The sequence below is a fragment of the Channa argus genome, chromosome 24, assembly GCF_033026475.1.
Source record: "Channa argus isolate prfri chromosome 24, Channa argus male v1.0, whole genome shotgun sequence".
NCBI lineage: Eukaryota > Metazoa > Chordata > Actinopteri > Anabantiformes > Channidae > Channa > Channa argus.
The window spans coordinates 7,747,693-7,770,673 of record NC_090220.1 but is presented as its reverse complement, the minus strand read 5'-3'; the positions used below and the strand labels follow the sequence as shown (position 1 = coordinate 7,770,673).

Here is a 22,981-nt window from a genome sequence, read left to right as displayed (position 1 = left end):
GTCCAAGAGATGTTTATTTACATGAATTTAAACCAAGACTAAAGGTTTATAAATAACCAGCTTTTTAGTGAAGGCAATCTGATCGCCTCTTCTCTTGGAAAATGCATGTCCAAAACTCCAACCCCTCCAACCCTCTTTCTTTGTTTCTTTCAGTTGTCCCTCGGGGATGAACAATGTGAAGTGACAAGGAATGGCTACGAGTCGAAGGAGCTGGTGTACTTAGTTCATATTTACTGCCAGGTAAGACAGTCCACTGCATTTGATGGTGCAGTCATACATACCTGAACTCCCACAACACAAGCTCTGCTATATCTGAAGAGAGATAAAATCTCTTCTTGCTTCTAGCTTTTCTCTACACACCTGTGAATCTTAACCTAGCAGAGGATGTTAGGGTACAACCTGTTTTGATACTCGGCACACTCCTCTCTGTGAGCAGCTCGCTTGCTGAAATTTAGACATTTCTGAAACACCTAACTTATTGTTTCAAAAGTCAGAGTTATGTAAGAATTCAGAGCTGAACTGAACAGAGCTGTGGATGAATGCCAGGAAGGATGAGTGATTCTGAGGAATGCCAGATATAAATGCTTCAAACCCTGAGCCTTTACGGAGTACTGTACATACATATTTTAGAAAATGACATTGCCAGATTTTGTTCCATTTGCATATCTTGTTGGACATGTTAATGATTGCGGTTTAGTGTTTTCCTGTGTTATTATTGGAACACCAAATGATTCATCACAGTTCATGGAGGCAGCACCCATATGAGTGTAATGTATTTATTTTTTTATTATAGTTAGGAAGAGGCCAAATGGGGTGTTCCCTTCATTTAGCAGATCTGTCTCTGTGGTCATCTTCTAAAAGCTAGTTGTGGATTTCTTGTTTAGTTTAGTGCAAAGTCTCATCAAAGAAAAGAAGTTGGCTTAATCATTTTTGAAAATACCTATTAAATGAAGGATGTCAGTAACAGCTAAATTATTTACCATTGCATCATAAACAAAGTTTTGCAAAAATTTTACTAACACAAATCTGGGCAAAGCCTTGAAGCAGAACACAAAACACACACACACACCACCTGTACAGAAGCTTTACCCAAGCCTCCTCCAGTGACATTTGTGATTCTGGTTTCATGCTTATACCCATATAGATCATATTCCGTTTGCACCATTTCTGCAGTGTCATAAAAGTATGTGGTTGCGTATCCTGAAAATTCCAACATTTCACAGCCATTGGAAAAGTTGTAAATCTGCCATGTAAAACAAAAATAACTGGCAAAAATGTTATCATAAAATCTGCACTCAGAGCTTTAAACAGAGAAAGTAGAAAAGCACAGTGAGCTTGGTTCAGTCCCACAGCCCCAGAAAAAGATGGTAAATGGAAACACCTCTTGAAAGTGGGACAGGAGAGAATAAAGAGTTCCCTGAGACCGAAGAGCCTTCCCAGCAGTGTCTGTCCAAGCCAGTACTTTTCAAACACCACTAGACTCATTGGGCTGGGTGGTGCTCTGCAGTCCCAGGCGCTGGCCTCGGTACAGACAGATCTTTCTAGGCCAAATCAGAGTAAAGACTTTTTCCACCACTAGTTTCTATCAGGAGTTCTGAGGTTTGGAACCCCATCTTAAGTGGACGAAACTGAAACAACAAATCCATGGAATCACTTAATTTATTTTTAAGCAAAGCTACATCTAATTGAATAGATTCAGGGCAATAGTCCTACACTGCTTCTCATCATTATTTTAACCCAGCTCTCTTTGTTTATAAAGACAGTCCCAGTATCAAAGTATACACATGCACAAAAGCCTTCCTCTACATTACTACATTACCTTTTTTTTTTTTTTATTTTATGAGACACTGCCATTGAACTAAAAGCCTGAAGACTGTGCGGGTACTAAAACAGGGATAACACCATGAAAATATAAAGAATCACAACAGTGTGTTGATGATTGTTTTAATAGAAAGCTAGTGGCTCTGTTCAACCATGAGCAACAGTTTATTTAGTTTACATTTCAGCTTTGACCCAAACACATCAGATTAGTTTGCTAGAATTGTTAGTTACCAGTTCAACATATAATTGTGTTCCCCACATAGCAATAAAAACCTTATGGCTTTGAATCAGCTGCCGTAGTGGACTTCTTTAAAACCGTGGGCCAAGAATGGAGTCTTAGGAGGCATAACAATTCAACTAGGAACAGAGGAACAGCTGTCTGCTGTTACAACAGAGCAAGTTCAGATTAAGATGTCATTTTGGTGTGATAACACACTAGGCTTCCCAAATGTGTATGTCATTACGTTTATTCTTCTTGGCTTCTTAAAAGTTCCTTGGGGAATTTTGCTGTAAACACACCATCTTGAGTGTTGAGTGAAGAGCACATTGTGTGTACTATAGTTGAGGTCTGACAAAACTCCTGAATTCTTTTTTTGTTTTGTTTTTCATGTGTTTTAGCCAGTTTTGTTGTTAAAAGGATTGTTGTGAATTTAAAGGGCTCTTTTCTATTTATTTATTATTCTTTAAAGGAATTAAATCCAACAATGAACCGAGTCTAGTACTTATGTGTCTGTGCTGAAGAACTCTATTGTTGTTTTAAAACTATTGAAGTTAAAATTATTATTTAATTAACCTAATTCTTCAAGGTGGCGTTGGATGGCAGATAATTTTTTCTCTCAAACTGTCTAACAGCTAGACATTGTTAAACTAACATTGCTCACATTCAGCTCTTTAAACAACTGATGTGCTCTCTATTTTGTTTGACTGCTGATTGCAATCACTTTTTTGTTGTGATTGCCAAGGGTCGAAGCTGGATTGTTAAGCGCAGCTATGAGGATTTCCGTGTCTTGGACAAGCACCTTCACCTGTGCATTTATGACCGACGCTTCTCACAGCTGCCTGAGCTGCCCCGATTGGATAGTCTGACCGATCAGTCAGAGGTAAGCGCTGAACACACATCTACACGTGCATGTATTTTTAACTATTAACTAAAGCATCTAGGGCTATAATCAAACTACTGCATTATGAAGCATAATCAGATTTAAAGTAGATCACACTTTTATGTTTTAACTTGAAATAAATATTATGCCGAATGATTATTTGATTATAGGTTTAATATTCTTTGCTTTATAGTTTCACTGACCCATCCGCTGCCTAAATGGATATTATTATTTTCTTCTAATACACTTTTAAAATACAAGATAACAAGATATTCGTTTTCTAGATAAAAGCTATTCCATTAATTGTGATTTAATAACCATTATGATCTACATGGCTTAATGCACAATTTGATATTTTGCCAGTTATTTCCTGTTTAGTGCACCTGTGAAATGTATTCTGAGTCAGATAAAACCTTTACAGTTGGTTTGAGGCTCTAAAAGTAAAACAATCCAACTGGTCAAACCAGTTTATTATGTGGGGGTTATGTCAAGAAACTAGCTTTAGAAAGCTGCCCTCAGTACACTATTATTCTCTAACAGCAGCTGTGTTAATAGGCTATGTTCTTAGTTTTGCATTTTTTTTGACACCAGTCTTAATGTCAGCATTAGTGAAATTTTCAAAAGATATAAAGTGAAATGTCTGTTTTGATATTAAAACAAACCTACAGATGTCATTTAAAGTGGTTGTACTACTGCTCTTTCTTACTATCTGCTTTTGTCCCTTAACAAACATATAACAAAAGAAATGGTAAAATACCACTTATATAGCCCTTTTATCTAAAGTGTTTTACAATATTGATTTCCATTCACCCATTCACACACTCTCTGTCTCTCATACACACACACACACACACACTGTTACCATGCATAGTGTTCATGCAGCTTGGGATGGGGATCGAACCACTGACCCTGTGGTCCATGGACCACTGCCTTACCAGCTGAGCAACAGCTGCCAGCATTTTTTAGTGGTCATTATTTACACAAAAGGCATGTTTAACTGGAATTACCCTTTGAAAGGGTCTTCAGTGCAGTCATAGTGGATGATTACAGCACTTAATGGTAGCATGTAAAGTCAGTGAAATGACTAACTGGCCTGTGTTTATGTTTTGTGCTGTGTTAGTCAGTTTCCCAGATGTTGTTAGCGTACCTCTCCCGGCTCTCAGCCATTGCTGACAACAAGATTAACTGTGGTCCTGCCCTCACATGGATGGAGGTAAAGTTCATTTCCTACAGCTTTGGCAGAAAAAAAACAGTTTTTTATTTGTTGTAAAAAATGCATTAATAATTGCATGTGAACATTTTTTGTATATTAGCAAAGCCTCTGACTATATTTGAAAGATGAAATGGTCAAAGTCCTTAATGCTCCTAAACAGTATGCAAAAGAAAAAGTATCTTGGAGCTAAAGATCTTCTGCCTGATGTGTTGCTGCCATCAAATTCAAACTGAGTTAATATTTTCCATGAAATGGTAAATTTTAGTTTCAACAACTGATATGTAGTTAATATTCTATTGTTGAGCAAATATTGGTTGATGAGATTTGCAAATCACTGCATTGTGTTTATCTTTACATTTTAGACAACTTTTTTGGTTTGGGTTGTATACTAATACTGTAGTGCTACTGCAGCATTACTCTATTCTAGTAGTTTTGTAGTTGTTCCAACTATTAATTAACTGTGCAAAATTACTTGAAGTATACATACTCATACGTGTACATACATTCATACATACATTTCTGTAATTTTTTTTAAATTGTGTTAGGTTGACAATAAGGGCAATCATCTCTTGGTCCATGAAGAGTCGTCAATAAACGTGCCAGCTATTGCTGCCGCTCATGTCATCAAGCGCTACATTGCCCAGGCCTCAGATGAGCTGTCCTTTGAGGTGACAACACCATAATACACACACAGAAATGTTCCTGTTTGTTGTTGCTCGCTGTATAAACATTTTTTAATGTTGAACTTGACACAATAAAAAAGAAAGGAGAAAAAGGATCGAAGGAGCAATACAGCTGTCTTTTCCAGCACTAATGTTCACTGTGAGTAAACTTGGCAGCTGAGTACGTTAGACATCACGGTCCAGAGAACTTACGTAGTTGGGAACAGTCCTTACTAAAATGATGACATTGAAAGTTCAATGCCTTTAGTTTTTGAACTCAGTGCTTTCTATCGACAAGCAGTAAGGGGACAATCAGACACATCTTTAATCATCTATCATTGCATCTTTATTGCTCTCTGCAGGTTGGTGACATTGTGTCAGTGATTGACATGCCCCCTAAAGAAGACACCACATGGTGGAGAGGCAAGCATGGCTTTCAGGTATGAAGACAAAACACACATTTGTGCACTTTTGCTCTCTCTCGCTCTCTCTCTTTCGCTCTCTCTCTCTCTCTCTCTCTCTCTCGCTCTCTCTCTCTCTTTTCCTTTGGCTGTAAACTTGTGATTAGACTTATACTTTCAAGGTATTTGAAGGACACCAAAAGAACTGTGCTTCTGAAAGCACATTTAAAATACTCTGTTTGCTGAAAGATGAAACAAGATACAAATCCCTTTTCATGTGAATCTTTTGAGCAGATTAGAGGGTATGAGGATTTCCCTTTAATGCTGAAGTGATTCATATTCCTACAGTGTCCGCAGTACAATCCTATAACACAATGGAACTTGTGCTGTTCCAGACTAGTTAAAATCCAACTACTGTAAACTCTCCCAGTTTGAATTCTCATCATTATGTAAACTAAGATTATACTGAGTAACAGTATTCTCAGTTTTCCTTCTGTTTTAAAAAAATATAAATGTTATTAATCACACTTAGTTAAAAAGTTTAAAATACTTTAGTAGGATATTTTTTATTAATTTGATGGCTTTATTGCATTTTTTGTTACAAAACACTGAATTAATCGTTTATAAAAAGTGATTTTGAAATTGGCTTGAATGAACATCGGAGCAAGTAATGTACATGTGTGTATGTGTGTAGGCTACACTAAAAAGTGCAAAATATTGTTGGGCAGATTTTACTAAGCAGACATTCGGAAAGAGCATTGTTCTGCATTAACACAGCTCAGGCTTGCTGTTGGAGTTACAGGTAAAGGAAGTTATAGACTTAGATGCTTGAGCACTCTGTAGAGGCCTGCTATAATTGTAAATAGGATTTTGCAGCTTGATCACAACTGAAATCACTGTAGCATTGATCATAAGTGAAACAGTACAAAGGACATGAAATGCACACTTGTAGGTGACGTATGTGACTGGCCAATGCTGAGTCCTGCCATGTGACATTGCAGCAACAGTTTATGGAATCTACTAAATTTTCACTATATGACAATTGTTTTTTGTTTTTACTGTGCTGGCAGCCCTGCTGCACCACAGGGCTGGCTCCATGGAATACCATGGGTTTTCACTCAGAGCTCAAGTCAGCGTGAAAGCAACCTTTTAGGTGCAGATTTGATGGGTATTGCCCCCAAACACATGAATTGCATTTAACACAAGTTACAGTTTGCGTGTTGTATTAGGGAGTGCACTGCAATGCATTTAGGTGAAATTCTTTGACTAACAGGTTAAAATGACTGGAAGACAGCTGCACTGACGTCAATAATAAAATTTGCAACTGTTGGTTTCACAAGGAAAACAAAATTCTTCAGAGAAAGTTTTCTGAGCGTAAAGCCTGGATTGAGCTCCTCTGAACTGCTGCCCCCTGGCCACACTGCCCTCTTTCTGCTTGTGGATTTTGGCTCACTGCCTAGGAGAATTCCTGCCAATAAGGCTCACTGACAAGGTGCCTGCATTGTTGCCAGCAGGCACTTACTGATCAGATCAGTTAGACAAGTTGTCAGTAGCTATAGACCACAACCCTCTACTGGACTTCTACTTTTTCATCTGATCACATTGAGATATAAGGCGCTGTTTTCTGATAGAAGCTGACTATAAGCTTTAAAATTGCCCCCATCCTGGAAATTTGACTGTTGTTTTCATTAGATCTACACTATGCAGATTCACACTAGGCAGACTGAAGAACATACATGGCAGAAGTAAAACAAACATACATGCAGTACCACTGTTCTCCTTTAGGGGGGGGGGGTATATCAGTGATGGCCAAGATGGGGTGTGTGTGTTTGTGTGCGCTAAACACAACTTTACCAAAGGTTCATGTAATGTGTGATATTTCTGTAATGTTATAAGTGGCAAATGCACAGCTTTTACCAAATTAGAGGCTATATATGTCATTTTCATCATTTTCATTTTAATACCAAAATGACATTGATATGACATCAGCACCTAAGTGTTGATAATGTGTTGTCTGTTTGTCAGTCTTCATTTTATTATCTACATCTGATTGTATTTCCCTGCCTGTCTCACTGCTGCACTCTATCCAGGTTGGCTTCTTTCCCAGCGAGTGTGTGGAGCTTATAAATGATAAAGTCCCGCAGTCCATGACCAACTCAGTGCCAAAACCAGGTACTCTCCCTCCTCTTTCTCCATTCACAGGAAGCCTGTTAATATCTCACTGATATGACTGCCTCTTACATATGGTTCACTGTGTGTGTGTGTGTGTGTCTGTCTGTCTGTGTATGTGTGTGTGTTTAAGAGCTGAATTAGAAAATGTAATCATCAGTAGATAATAGAAGATAACACATTTATGAGCATGTTCCAGTGAAAGAAACAGTCAGTTTAATGTGTCATTCCCTTAAATAGCATGTTAATCATGTTATGTTACTCAGCATTATGTAAATGTGCTGCTGATAACTTTAGTAATCTCTTACCATCCAGAAGTAAAAGATCAGCATGTAGCACCCTCCACTCCCGGGACTGTAAAAGACAAATGTATGACATAAACCCTGTTGGAACATTGAGCTTAACTTAAAATTTGCCCATATTTCTTACAAACTGAATTCAGCAGCTAAATATAATACCTCAAATCACCTAACTATCAATGAGCCCTTGTGATCAAATGTCTGTTTTTTGTATGAAGCTGCACCACATCTTCCGGTCTGAAGACTGAATGAGCCAATATGACTCACTGTCAGAGTCATGTGGTTGGGTTTGGCGTGGGAGAGCAGAGCAGGGTATCCTAACCATAGAAATGATGTTGCAGTGTACAGTTAACTGTTGCAGTGCATGTACAGCACACGCCATAGTCCAAGGCTTGAATTTATCTGGCTGCCCACTACTCTGCTTTTAAGCAATGTTTTTAATTTTTGTTTTCATAGTTGTTTTGTTTTTTGCATGTGTTTATTTGTCACACATTTTTTTCCATAATAGTAAGAGTTTCTGCAGGTCATATATTTAATGTTATCATATATTATATTGTAAGGTTTAATCAAGTTAAAGCTACAATTTCTAACTTTTTCAAATCAATGGACTTTTGGTCTATATCTTATTTTAATGTGGAGAGGTGCTGCCGAGGCCTCCTGTGACACAGAACATTCACTCCAAACGTGCTCGTGTCATTCCAAAAACAGCCGTGCAGAAATTCTCTTTTAAAGATTTTTGGGCAAGGCTCACCCTTTTGACCAATCAGAGACAATCAAATGCTGTGTGTGACAACAAAGCCAAAGTGTGCTTTACGACAGGCTTTGTAACAATGTCAGTATTTTCTGCACACATGTATTGAGTTTGGTCTCATGCAGTGTTAATTTGATTTCTATAATGGAAAATATTTTGTGACAACAAAGTTTTCATAATGAAGTCAAGCCTAAAACTAATCAAAAACGATTCTTTGAAAATAAATTATGACAATAAGATTTTGATGGAAGATTTAGGAATGGAGATGAGGAAACCGTCTAAAGGCAAAGTTTTATTCACTGACCTACCTGTGTAACATTGTCCTCCCGCCTAAAATATATAACATATAAGTTAATTTAGGTACTTAACCCGTTTGCACCACCATAAGAAGCGTTTTACGTTTAGCAACTTTCTGTCTGTCACCTCGCATTACCGGGTTTATGAAGTATATTATTATCTGCTGAGAATTAGACACGACAGTGATAAAAAGAGATGAGATCACTATCAAAACACAGCAGCATGCTTACATGAAAGGTTAAGATAATTTTCCTCTCTGAAGCTGAATAATATTTTAGACAAAATACAAATTATTAACTGTTTAACTTTCTGGAGAGAGATGCAGCGATAGATGAGAACAAAGCCTTTAACCATGGTAACCGCAGCAAAACATTATGGTGATAGGCTGACAGGCTGAAATGTTTTCAGTTTTTGACTAAATAAAAATGCTACTTTGCTAGCTATAGTTTGATTCACAAAAGTTGCATATTGTAGCTTTAAATAAAGAGTGTTGGTAGTTTTTTGATATTTTTTTTGTTTGTTTTTTTTATGTTGCTTGTATTAAAGGTTTTAATATCTGGACTCTTAAACCTGCAGATGCCCTGTTATGATTACAATTTAAATGTCTATTATTAAGTAGCTGTGCTTAAATTCAATATTATTATTTAATATGGCAGAATAAGTAACTGTGTTGCTGTTTAAACTGCTTCTGTCTGTCTAAACTGCACTGCTTAATCTCCACTATATGAGTAGACTGATATTAGCATGTGTCTTGATCTGTTGCATTTGACTCTAACCCTCTGCCTCAGCCTCCCCCTGCCCAGGCCTGCAGCATGCTTCTTGGAGTCTCTTCCCCCCCTGTACGTTTTGGTATACACACGTCATCCACTCCATTCACCTACCTAGTTCTCAGTCTCTCACACACAAAGGCGTGCACTTGTATATTTTCTTAAGAGTTATGATGTTTGTAATCCTTAGGATTTTAAACCTGGTTGATTTGGCGACACCAGTGTCTGCTGAGAGTTGATACTACATGTCCCAGAATTCATGGGACAGCAAACTTCCTTGTAGCACCAAATTTATCATGATCAACAGAAAAGCAGCTGATTGTAATGGTTTGCAGATCAGTGAAACAAATGTGTTAAAGCACATTTTTAATTGACTTTCTTCCATTATGCAATGAGCAACCACCATCTCATTTCATGCCGGAAACAGTTAACCAGACCATCAGATTAAGTGTTAATAACTCTGGATTGCACACTGCATTATCTTGTTACTCCCTTGTTTATATATGCCATTGTCAAATTCCACAAAGAGAATGGTGGATTCTGCTACTGTCTATAAAAACTACTACATTATATAACTTATAACATTATATTACAAAGAAAAGTGCAGGTCATTAGTATTAATAAAAGTTTTCTCTGAAAATCTGAAGGATTATAATTTAAAAAGTTTAAATGAAATGTATATATTACAGGAGTTGCTATATTTATGAATGTAAATGATATTTATTTGGTTATGCTTCATATCTACATTTTTTTATCTGTACTTTCTGACACTGAAGTTTATTGCTCTAGCATCAAACTGTCATTTGTAAGCAAAGCTTCTAACCTCACTGTCTCAAAGTACACAGTTTTCTGTTCTCTAACTTGAAGTGCTTCTCTCCCTCTGCTGATTCTCTCATGTATTCATCATCCATCCATCCATCCAACCATCTCTCTGTTGGTCCATCTGTCCATCGGGCCGCATGCAGACTTGGAAATGGAGAGTGTTATACAGGACAGTGCATGGGTGGCCGACCCGCTAAACCACTACAGCCTAAGCTCAGGTAGACTAAAGCCCCTTGGGGTGTTGCACCAACATCCCCTAACCAAAAACTAACTCCACAACCCCGAATGATGTGTTTGCACTTTGTTACTCTAATACAACTACTAGTCTTAGTATGTGTCAGCTTTAAACTTAAACATTACTTTGGTTACACAGATAAGATTTTTGTACTCATTGGTGCTGCATTACAAGGAAACTTTACCAAATCAAATGTATAAACTGTCCTGTCTATAACTTTTTTTATAGAGGTGTGTGTGTGTGTAATTTCTTAAACATTAATTGCTATTGAGTTCTATAAAAACTGATCTTTTTCATATTTCCCTTTAAAGGTTTCACTTCAGTTTTTCTAAAGCTTCTTCATCCTACTTGTATTGTGTGTCACATTTGTCAGAATGAATACCCCTCTTCCACATTACAATATCAAGGTCTCAAATAATGTATAAGAATTCTGTGAGTAGATGTAGTGGGGTTACAATACCACCCCACTTTTCAAAGCAGATTTAAAGTAAACAGTCCTACCATTCCAGTCCCCTGTTCTTGTTCTATTCTGTACTCTTAAGGTGTATGTAAATGGCTTCAGGGGTGATCCAGGTTACTACAGCATTTCTCAAAGCTGCTGAATGTATCCTGTGTCTGGATGAAGACCAGCTGTGTTTGTGTGTGTCTCTTTGGTTGAAGCTGAAAGGCCACAGCAGTGGTGCCGTGGTGCTAGGTCTCGACTGGCCTTGATTTATTTAATCCTTTTACAATGAGGGGGGCCTGTAAACCCATCCATTGAGCGTTAAGCATTGTCCTGCAACAGTAAGAATCTCTGTCTCCCGCTCCATGGTGACTGAAAGAGCACATTCCTGCAGGGAGCCACACAGCACTGGAAAAACAGTCTTGCTCTGCTTAGATCCTCTCACCTCATATCATGCTTTTCCTGCTTCGCAGGAAAACCATGGAAATTATTAACATGCTGCACTGCTCCAGTTAAAAAGAAGGCCCAAAAAATAAAAGCTTAGGAGATCCCAATGCCAACCCATGTGCTTATGTTGTCTCAAAAACAGAATTTACTCTCTTTACAGTAAAAATTGACTCTATTGTTGACATAATTTTAAAAAGAAAGGGTTGTGGGCTTTGAATTAAAAAAATTACTCCATGGAGACTCCAGACAGCCCAGTTAGACCTACCAGTTACTGACCCAGATGTAGAGCTCCCCCACTTCTTCCACCTCCTCTGTGCAAGCCTTCGTCATGTCTGGGGACCACTGATTTGGGCAGCTGTGAGCATGTATGAGCCAAGACAGCTGGTTATGTGAAGGAAAGAGGAAGGGAAATGAGGAGAGAATGTGTGAGACAGAATAAGACTTGTCCTCCTGTTCCCAAAGATCTCCAGTCATTTACTGGTGCTGTGAAACTATGCAATGTGTTCCTCTTGAGCTTCAATAAGAGAGTGTTGTGGTAGACTGTGCTTTTGTTTTGGGCTGCTGCATTTTATTCCAAACTAACAACTATGATGTTAAATGTGTAAAGGATAAAGAGAATGTTTTTACACCTCTGCTCCCTTTACTACACGATCTGTAGTTGCATTACAAAGAGTAATATTGCATCATCATCTTGATCCATCACTTTATTGCTTAAACAAATTATCTTGTCAACACAGTATTCTTGCAAAGCTGGGTACAGACTTTTATCCGGAAGGTTGGAATTCATATTTACAGCTATGATTACATTTCCAACAACATGATGTTCTGCTCCAGGACATGAGACTTGCAACTGCAAAGTACACTTCTTTGTTCTTTCCACATCCCAGGAGTCAAATAAATTATTCAGATCCATGCAAAATAGCAACTAGTGATAACACAATCTAACATTAAGCTCTATCTGCACAAGCTTAACCTATCTTGTAAAATGTCAGGTGAATTCATGCAGGAGCTTACGCCTTCCTGTATAGGTGACTGATGGACAATGTAGTCCAGGTGTAGTTTGTAGTCGTGGTGTATCTTGTTTACTCAGCCTTAGGTAATTTATTACAGCTCCCTCTCACTATCAGTTTGGGGACATATGTTAATACTGGAAGTTTCACTCTCTACCTTCAGAATATATGTGTTTGTTGCTTGATGTGTCTCTCCGGTTTAGGTTAAGGTGTTGGAGTACGATTCGTGCTGCACAGAAAGAACCTAGATGAGTTGAACTTTGCTTGACTTTCTCAGTAATTCTGTGTATGGATTTAGTGCAGAATGATATTGTGGGGGATCAACAAACATTATAGAGCAAGGCATGATAAAAAAAAACCATTAATTACCAATGCAAAACAACTTAATTACAAGTAAAAGTCAGAAAGTAATAATACATAAGAGCTCAAAGGGAAAAGATGATTTCAGTGTTACTCATCACAATTCTATGTGTTGTTTAAGTCGGACTAAATCATTCTGACACTTGAGCCTCAGTTTCAGTAAGAGTGGGTCATTGTGGAAGCAAAAAGAATGAACAGTAAGTCAAATTTGATAAGGCTTTCATTCTTATAGTAACTGTTTATTAACCTTGTTTCTCAACTTGTCTTCTTCCTGTGTAGATAGATTTTTGTTTAGACAAAGATTTAGACTGTGTTTACATAAGTGTAATAACGTAATGATTAGATTTGGAAAGGTTTGGCAGAGAATTGGAGTAGGGATACTCCTTGTTCAAAGTCCTCTTCACTACTTGGTTCTGTGCTACCTTCATATAGATACAACTTTAAAGGTATTTTTTGTAATTTCTAGACAGAGTACAAACGTGCAGCAACGTAGCAATTGCCATGGATACAGGATATGAACGTGGCAGGAATTAGTATTTCGTAACAAGTTTGGTAATGTTTGTCAGAAATTCGATAGATATCGCATCAAGTAATTTTCCTATACATCAATCAAGAGTTGTTGTTTAGTTCCTCCCACCCCATGTTCCCTAATTATACAATTTGCTTCAATAGTAGGCTGCCGGCTGCATTTAAAAAACGGCATCAGCGGCTGTAAGTCCCCATATTTCCAGGGGCACCTGAATGCATCATGGGGTGGGGAAGCACTGGGCAGAAGCAGCGTTTCAGCAGATAGAGCCCAGTGAAAAGCGAGCGGCGCGTTTCTGCTCCCTTTGACTATTCATAACTTCCTCTCAATTCGGTTAAATTGCTGGGGCTGTTTTCAGCTGACGTGTCGTCGCTGTTTTGTACAGGTGTACGGTTAACGAGAGATAAAGATAAGTGGATATCCGTACTTCGGACTTTGTTGAAAGCCTGTCATAAAGCCTCACAACAAGTCCAACGTTATGGAGCAAAGGTAGGAAAAGGCGCTTCAATTGTATATTTTTTTGTCTCCCACATTAGCCTGTCCTTTTATGAACTGTTTGTACGCTACCTCTTTGTTATTAAAAAAAAGTAACCGTCAGAAGTTTATTTTACATGAATATAAGGCATAAACAATATCAAGAGAGTGTACTGTAAGTGATTTATTAATATCATATGAATAATGTCCCACTGAATATCAGGTAACAAAGGACATTCTATATTTGAGACTTGAATTGCATTTAGAACAGTTTAATAAATCGATCCCTCACATTACCACCTGGATTTGTTGAGAAAATAAACCCAAACCTGCTGTGACAGAACAAGGCAGTGAAAGTAAGTTTTCTTTTGTCATTGATTTTTTTCGTGATTTGATTAATCAAAAAGTGGCTTTAGAATTGATGTTGGTACTGATGCTGAAAGCTGATTTGTTGCATGGCAGTCTATTATTTTATTTAGACGGGCTGTACAGTAAATATACATTTGGTATAATGTGTTGGGTAAGACCGCATGGGCCCCAGCTGGTCACCCCTCTGTCCTTTTCCCTAAGCTGAGTCTGTTGTTCGGTGGTGCATTGAGAGACAGAACAATAAGGTGTTCTTTTTTCCTGGTTGTTTAGGCCCTAACAGAGGTCACTGTCACCCATGGCTGCTTTTTAGACAAGCCCTGCTCTTTTATTTACACTCTGAAGGGCCTTCCAGAAAAACCAAGGGGAGATGTGTTAGTGGCTGTAAACAGTGCTGTGTTGTGTTTATTTTTCTAAGTAATGCACATCTCTGTGGTAGTCACCTCCCTATGGACAAATGCCCCTTTTTATATTGGCAGCAATCAGGACCCAGATACCAATAATCATGATTAGATTGTTCATTAAAAGATTAACTGAAAAAAGCAAAAAGATATAATTTGTACTTTGTTAATTTAATCATCAGGTTTGACTTTAGGCACAAAGTGGATAAAATAGTATTGATAAGTTTCTAGGGGTAGCAAATTTAGGACCTTTGCAGATTCACCAGCAAAATACTTCTGAATTACCATGTGCCAGTAAAATGATGATTAATCTATATAGTGAAGCCTTTGGCACATTCATACAGCTAAGACGCTTGTTCTAGGCATGTTGATTTTTATAACCTAATGATTTCTTGAAGCTACAACAGCAATTAGAAGAGCAGTTTGAATTTCCCGCTCCACAGATTACATGGTTGTGTGAGGCTTTTGAGTCTGGAAGGGGTGCTAGCTGAAGTGCGAAGGACGAGCCAAGCTGTGATGAGAGCATTGCAAGGCCCCAGGGAGTCGCGGTCACCCCTGCTGGTGGATGTGTGTTCAAACAACGCTGACATGCAGTAGTTGTATCACGTATCTCAGGCGAGAGTCTGCTGTTGGGCTATATGGTATCACTGCTCTACTTTAGGAAGCTGTGGCTATGTGGAATTTTCCTCCAGTCTGTGTTGCATTGAAAAGCTCTTTGCTTACTGAATGGAATAAGGTGGTCTGTTTGGAGTTGGAGCAGGGAAAGAAAGTATGATGTTTCCCATTACGTCTGTAATTGTTCCTGCTGTAATGCTTGGCCTCTTTTCTCCTCAACCCCTGCTCATTATGTTTCAGTCTCTTGCTGGGCTCCCTTGGGCGTAAGCCTCATCATAGAAACACAGCTAAAGGTTTCAACTGAAACCTGTCAGTGTTCCTTAGGCAATAACCATTCTTCTCTGTATTTAACTCTGTCCTGCCTGAATTGTATCTGTTATGTGTGCAAATTCCAGGAACGAGCTGTGGCTTACATTTCCCTAGCTGTAAAGATCCCAGCCTCACCACCTCCTAGATATACCATTAGATTTTATATATATCCAGAAATAGTCAACAATAAGAATTGAATGTTTGCTGTTTGTGTTACACAGGCACTCCGCCCATTTTACATATATGTGTAAAATACCCATGGAAACAAGTATTTTCTGACTCAGGAGGAGCTTAAAGTCTGTTTTTTTTTTTTTTTTTTTAAACCTGATGATGTCATCACAGCTTAGGACAATGAGCATTAAAGGTCTAATGAAAAACTGCATACAGTTCCATGTTGAAAAATGTAGGATCTGTTTTTTTGGACTTTGACCCATATTGGGGACTAACTGTGGCTTTCATTTGACCTGGGAAATTTCAACTGTAATGCCCCCCTGGGGTCAGATTTCTGACTTGATATGTTGGGCAAAAGTCTCTAAGCCTGATCTCAAAGTCTAAAATTGCTGCTCTGTTCACCAACAGTGAGGGGTAAATTGAACAAACTACAAATTCAAGTGCACCCCAAACTAAAAGGGTTTTACTTAATGTCATAGAAGGCATTTTAGGGCCTCTATTAGTTAGGCCCCAGTTTTCCTAAAATAAATGCCTTTACCCAGCTGGATTGAAGCCACAAGTGTGCCAGAAGCAGTTTCACTACTGAGCATGCTTGAAATGTTGTTGGCCCTCAGGCTGTCAATTACTTTGACAACAAGCAGATGGGAGTTTCTGACTGCCCTCTAGAGAGTCATTGCACTCCTCTTCGTCACGTCTTACAATCCATCTGGGTTCCTTAACAAAAGCAACATGTCAGTGTGTGCCACCGTCAGGCCCGTTTTTCTCTACATGATACTGATGGCCTTTTTTTCATGCCTAAACATTGACTAAACAAAGCTGCTTTAGCAGTTTTGAGAGTGGGTACAGTTCCCTAAGGGTTAAACTGAAGCTTTACTTTTCCTTGAAATTAAACGATGGGCTTGTTCACAGATGCTGACTCAGCCTGTGCTGTTGATTCAAAATTGACTGCAGTGCCCTTCTTTACAATGACACAGAGCACAGCCTCTGGATTCAGATGAGGGTTCCAAATATTTATTTACTATACACGAAGGAGTTAGGTGGTTATGTATCGCTCATGGTAAGCTGGGTTGTTTAGGTTGTTTAGTTTGAGACTGTGTGTGTGTTTGTTTGTGTGTTAAACATCAGCAATACTCTGAAAATTGTAATTAACAGAATAAAAGAGAAAGTTTATCACACAGTGAGTAAAGGATCTTGCACAGTGGTTAGTGGGAAGATTAGTAGCCTTGTACAAGTCTGAGACTCATTTCAGTACAATCGCCTTCAACAGTTATTTTTGAACTCTATTGGTATAACAATGAATAGGATGTGGATTAAAATAGCATCCATACTTCCCTAAGTTACTATTTGTCTGACACATTTATGGTTACAGTTGGTTGATTAAAGTGGCATCTGCTGCTCCCACAAATGTAAATGAAAAGCAGTTTGTTTCACTTAAAACACTTTTTTTTAGATTTACTGTCACTGAGCACACATATTTTTGTTGCTGTTGTGCCAGTGTAATAAGTAACTGTTAAATTAATGTAGGTACAAAGTAATTTTCCAGTCCTATCAGCTCATTAGTTTTATTCTTGTCTTGAGGGTTGCATTCTAAATGTACTCGATGGATTCCCAATTAACTTTGCTGCAATGCAGTTTACCTCCATAGGGTATATTTAGCATACATAACAGGCAGCCTCTCATTAATTTTTACCTAATGGTGTCTGGACAAGTCAACTGAGTCTCAGCACACACTGGCGGTTTTAGGATATGCTTTTGTCATAATAATATTCATAACAGCTTCATGCCAAATTTATGTTAGTTAAATAATTTATTATTATGTCATCACTACAGCACGTAAAGACACTGCCTTGATATTTTGATTGTATTAGCTTGAACACACACACTCCGCTTAATTAATTTGTAGATATTGACTTTTGTGAACAGTTTCCTACTTTCACTTATATTGCAATCAAAACAGATCTTAGTTTGGCAGCAACCAGATTACTTATTTATTTGATTGAATTCTAAATGCTTTAATTTTTAAACTGCAACCTATATGGTCTGAAATGTGCATGTGTGATTCGTTTTTCTTTTACAGGTTAAATGAATCTGATATCAAGTCTGTGAAACACATGGAAGAAGGGGAAGGGTTGTGATCGTGACTGTGTTTATAATCAGTTAAAGGAATGTGCCCTGGAATAGAAATAAATAGCTGATGCGACACAGCAGTTTTTCCACTTTAGCCCAGAGCAGCTCAGACAGAAGATGTTGTTTGGATCTGTGATCAAACCAACATTGAGATTTAGTGAATTTCCAGATGTTGTGTGGCAGAAAGAACACAATGATTTTATGAAGAGAAGGTAATACTCTTCATAGAATGTGTAGCTAAGTATAAGAATTATTGGGTTTTTTTTTTTTGAGGAAGGCCATTTCCTCTGTCATTTTTAACATTTCAGATCTTAGGCTTGGCTGCTAAGTGTTCCCCACTCTGTTATTGTCTCCAAGATTGAGAAAGGATATTTTTGCTATGGAAGATTGGACAGTGATGGAATAGGAAGATAAGTAGTTGGTCAAAGTCAGAGTGAAGGACAGCAGGATATAAGTGCCCACAGGATCAAAGAGGGCTGACTAGAAAAAAGCTCAGAATGCCTTCACACTGAAGCAGTGATAGGAGCTCAGGGCAGACCACTGAAACCAGCAAGAGAGAATTGCATTACATTGTTTTATTCCTTGTGATGTTTAGTACAGTTATAGTTAGAATAGTGAAAGGATGGCCAATGTGTCCAGAAATGGGAACCTTTTCACAGAGAGAACTTTATTAAAACAAGTTTTTAAATTAGGAAGAGCATGTTTAAGTTGGTGAAACAATTGTTTTACCTCAAGATTAAACTGTTTTGTTTTTATTTTATTTTTTTATAATCTTCTGAATGGTGCCTAGATCTCTTTCCTGTCAGTCAGTTTACTGAAAGAGTATCATCGAAAAATCACATGTATTCGATTGTATCTCAGATTTTTTAAATATTGCAGCCAGTGTTTGTTTTATCAAAACCAATGGTTTAAAATAAACTGAACTGACTGTTCAGGTGAAGGGATATTTACATTTTCTGCAGTTTACCAGACAAGTAAACATGTCTGCAGAGCTCAGCGTAGTAAACTGGGCCCAGAGTGGAAAAACAGTCTGCTACTGTCATCGCACAAGTGGCTATCTTGAGTTTCACCAATTCACTGATTTTTTTTTTTTTTTTTTTAACAATTTTTGGATTAGAGCGCATTGTTTCTCCTTCCCAACAAATGCAGATTGGTTGTTTGATTCACTTGATAGCCTGTACACATTTCTCTAAAACAGAGAAAACAACTGGTGTGTAGCTAAGAAGCTTATGACCCTTTCCCAGAAATAGTATCTGAATTATGTGTGCTGGGTTTTTTAAGTTTGTATGCTTTATTTCTTTATTTGTTTCTTTGTCCTGTTCTGAAGAGGAATGGGGGATACTGGTATTAGATGTGAAGGATTCCTTTGTAGTTGCCTGTGAGGTGGTATTTCAGAATGAAGCATTTTCTTAAAGGAAACCACACATGGATAAAGGAAGGGTTTGCATTAGAATGAAGCTGAAATGCACAATGGAACAACCTTGAGCAGCTAGTATGGGGTTTCATTTTAATGCCAAGGATAAAGCTCGTGTGAAAGCTGAGCCAATGTCCAACCCAGACTGACTGTAGTGTTGTCAACATTTGTGTAAGAGGTCTAAGATGGCTCCTGTCTTTATGCTTCTCAGTGTCTAAGAAGCACGGGAAGCTGATTACCTTTTTGCGGTCCTTCATGAAGTCCAGGCCCACCAAGCAGAAGCTGAAGCAGAGGGGCATCCTCCGGGAGAGGGTGTTCGGCTGTGACCTGGGAGAACACCTGCTTAACTCAGGACATGATGGTGAGAAACTCTTACACGCTAGCAAACCTGAGAGTAGTAGTATTTAGCAACTCGATTCCCGCTTTTGTTCCACTTATGCTCTGAACAGCAGTATTGCTTTTCTTTACTAGCTATTTCTTGTAATAAATTTCATATTTCACATTATGTAAAAGTCTTTCTGAAAATTAAAATTAATAATCTATTTGCTTTCCTCTAAAGAGCTAAATATTTATACTGATATTATTCTCCCCAGCAGGGAAGTGGGGAACTGCTAATCTTAATCTTAAACTAACAAAATCTGTCTACCAGCTTCTTTTAGAATAAGTCATGTACATTTTGTCTTTCATTGGTGCAAAAAACAACCTTTAGTTTTAATGGTTGGTTTTAGGCCAGGATATGTGTCGGTCAGCCTCACTGACATCCTGGGGCCTCTGCTGGTTGTCTGGTAGCCTCAAAGTAATGTCAAATGTGATATTGCTGCAGTTTATTTTTTCGTGACATCATAGTACTTGAGGATTAAAATCAAATTAATGTTTAACATGGACCAGTGACATCATGACTATTTGTCCAAGCTCTGTGTTTGTTCATACTTTATTACAGGAAATTTTTGACCCAAACACACCCTCTGCCTTTTCCATTCTAACTTATGAGTTAATGATTTTCAGTTGAAATTCATCGTGCACAGCGTGAAAGCAAAGATTTATCACATACTATATGTAAACACCAGCTGTGCCAGCATTTTGTACTTAGAATTGTTTTGTAAGACTAAAGTCCACATCTACTGCATCCACATTGAATTACCTGATGAGAAGGCCTTAACAACAGAACAAGAGGAAGATGGTTTCCTGCACAGTAACATCAGTTTTAACAAGTAATCTTGTTACTCTACTGTTGAGCATTGCTAAAAACTTAATTTCAGTTTGTGTTGATACTTACTTTAAAACCCATTTGTTCATGATAACACTTTACATTCTGGTTTCTCAACTTAGCAGCACATAAGCTCAGAGTGATCACACTGACTCCTGTCCATCTGAAGAACTCCGGGTCACAGATCAGGGTTTTATTTTCTGCATCACGCACACATTCTTCGGTGACCTTTGTAAATTCTGCCTCATCTTTGTACAGATAAACCACATTTTACTTCATCATATGGTCAGGGTATTCTGATTTATAGATCATGAGCAGAGTTTAGAAACTGCTGCTGTATACAGCTATAGATCAGTTCAGGTTATAAGCAGATGTAGATAAGCTCCCCTTACTACCATTGCAGTTTATTAGTAATCCTGCTTTTAACACAATAACATTGCAAAAGCTTTCACTTTGGTCAAGCAACCTGTTGGTAATATATGCTGAACATATAGATATATTGGAGCAGATGGTTGTTCGTTACAACCATTTTCTCCAGTGTATTTTTCTTCTAAAAATTGCGCTTAAAATCTTGTGGTTCAGTCGTGCTTGCAATGACTTTTACTGATGTGCTGACCACAGATAATTCAGACTACGGCTACATAGGGAGGCTCGGTCATTGGTCGTTTTTTGTTCACTATCATTTTTAGACTTGGGCTTTGACAATAAGTTTTACATACTGCTCATTCCACTTTCAAATACATTAACCACATAAAACATACCCTTTTACATGGAGATGTTACAGAGGATCTATCTACCTCTCTCTGTTCTACCCACTAGGTCCCTTAAATAGGGCTTTTTTCTTTCTGGATATGTTTGGAATTCATCTGAACAGCTGCTTTAGCAAGTGTCCCACTTTCTGTCATTATCTGAATGATGTGTGAGCTATAGGAGAGAACCTCCTCAGACACATACCCACCGTCCTTATCTCCCATTGTGCATATACCCACAGATAAAGAATATGTCTCTGTGATTCATGGGAGCTGAAGGACAGTGAAGAAGCTCTGTGTTTTTCTAAGGTTTTTTTAATCTTTCCATCTCTAACACAAAATCATTGCCATTGTTCTTTATAGCATATGCATATTTCTGCCTCTCTCACAGACAACATGCTATCTCACTATTTGCCTCTTTCCACTCTTCAAGGTTTACATTCTCCCACCCTCAGCTTTTCATTCCAAAAACAAAGTTAGTTATTCACACTCAATATTACTTCAGAGCCTGCAGCCTCTTGTCAAAAAACAAATAAAACACTGGACTTAAGCATGACTGCACTCTGTGAAAACTTCAAAAAGGACAGCCACCGTATTCTTGACCATGTAGCAGTCAGTGCAAACTGGACAAGTATTGACTGAAAGAAAAGTACTGGTTGATGACTGCTTTTTTAAATGTATTATTTATTTATTTATTTTTTAAATTCACAGTGCCCCAAGTTCTCAAGAGCTGCACCGAGTTCATTGAGAAACACGGTGTAGTGGATGGAATTTACCGCCTCTCTGGAATTGCTTCAAATATTCAGAAATTGCGGTAGGAGACACACGCTGACCACTAAATACAGTTTGGGTTAGGGTTTGACAGAATTGCCACATGCTGATTGAACCAAAGTGACCTTTGCCACCATAGCTCTTATCTGACAGCTTCCAGTGTAACAGTTGTTTTCTCCTCAAAAATCTTTACTATCTAATGTTGTCACACCAGCAATTTCTTAATCTGTTCTTGTACAGCAGTTTTGGCTTGTACGAAGAAGGATATGCATTGTAAATGTGTGAGATGTTTTAGATGTTAGATGCTTTAGTTTTGGTTGGTTCTGCTCTGCTGTATAATTTATAAATTTAGTGATGATATGTAAATATATAGGTAGGGTAGTATTGTGTCTGAGTAGTAACTATTTATACATGCCCTTTCACTTGCAGTTATTAACTAAAAACTAACTAAACTAAATCAAACTAATTGGTATAAAACTAGAACTAGGGCTAGAGCATATAATCTAGCAGTTTTGTTAGACTTGAACAGATATAAAGACAATTGAATAATAATGTATTGCACTTAACTATACAAGCTTGACATTATGAGAGATTACACTCTTTTTGCACAGACATGTTTTTGTCATCTGAAACTCTACTCAAACCACATTTATTTTTTCTTCAAGGTTAGTTAAAGTAAGTTGAGTCTGTCTTTCCCCTCTTTCTCTTTCATCAGGCACGAGTTTGACTCTGAGCAGATCCCTGACCTGACCAAAGATGTTTACATCCAGGACATCCACTGTGTTGGCTCGCTGTGTAAGCTCTACTTCAGAGAGCTGCCCAACCCCCTGCTCACCTACCAACTCTATGAGAAATTCTCGGTAAACAAAGCCCTGGCAAAACTTACAGTAACATTTCTCACACACCAATCTCTGACACTGATGTGTTAATACAAGTCTGCTAAATGTTACACTCACCTTACAGATGCCCCAAAGGATACTGATGAGGCATACTCATTTCAAAATGGTGCCTCATTTCTATAGAAAGCAACTTAAATTCCTCAAATTTATCCTGTA

The 22,981-nt window shown here is 38.0% G+C and overlaps 1 protein-coding gene across 7 annotated transcripts in view; it reads left to right on the top strand.

Moving 5' to 3' along the window:
* arhgap32b (Rho GTPase activating protein 32b) overlaps nucleotides 1–22,981 on the top strand; it is an 89,810-nt gene that overhangs the window by 57,256 nt on the left and 9,573 nt on the right. For 3 of the 7 annotated variants that reach the window (XM_067494077.1, XM_067494074.1, XM_067494078.1), the window contains 11 exons: nucleotides 154–240; nucleotides 2,784–2,921; nucleotides 4,042–4,134; nucleotides 4,680–4,802; nucleotides 5,159–5,236; nucleotides 7,288–7,369; nucleotides 9,502–9,552; nucleotides 10,446–10,520; nucleotides 19,411–19,560; nucleotides 21,867–21,969; nucleotides 22,642–22,786. In XM_067494077.1, the coding sequence (XP_067350178.1) occupies nucleotides 154–240; nucleotides 2,784–2,921; nucleotides 4,042–4,134; nucleotides 4,680–4,802; nucleotides 5,159–5,236; nucleotides 7,288–7,369; nucleotides 9,502–9,552; nucleotides 10,446–10,520; nucleotides 19,411–19,560; nucleotides 21,867–21,969; nucleotides 22,642–22,786 (1,125 nt within the window). Of the gene's footprint in view, nucleotides 1–153; nucleotides 241–2,783; nucleotides 2,922–4,041; nucleotides 4,135–4,679; nucleotides 4,803–5,158; nucleotides 5,237–7,287; nucleotides 7,370–9,501; nucleotides 9,553–10,445; nucleotides 10,521–13,568; nucleotides 13,812–13,937; nucleotides 14,153–19,410; nucleotides 19,561–21,866; nucleotides 21,970–22,641; nucleotides 22,787–22,981 lie in introns of those variants that run through there. The other 4 variants (XM_067494075.1, XM_067494076.1, XM_067494080.1 and 1 more) reach the window with 4 other exon arrangements.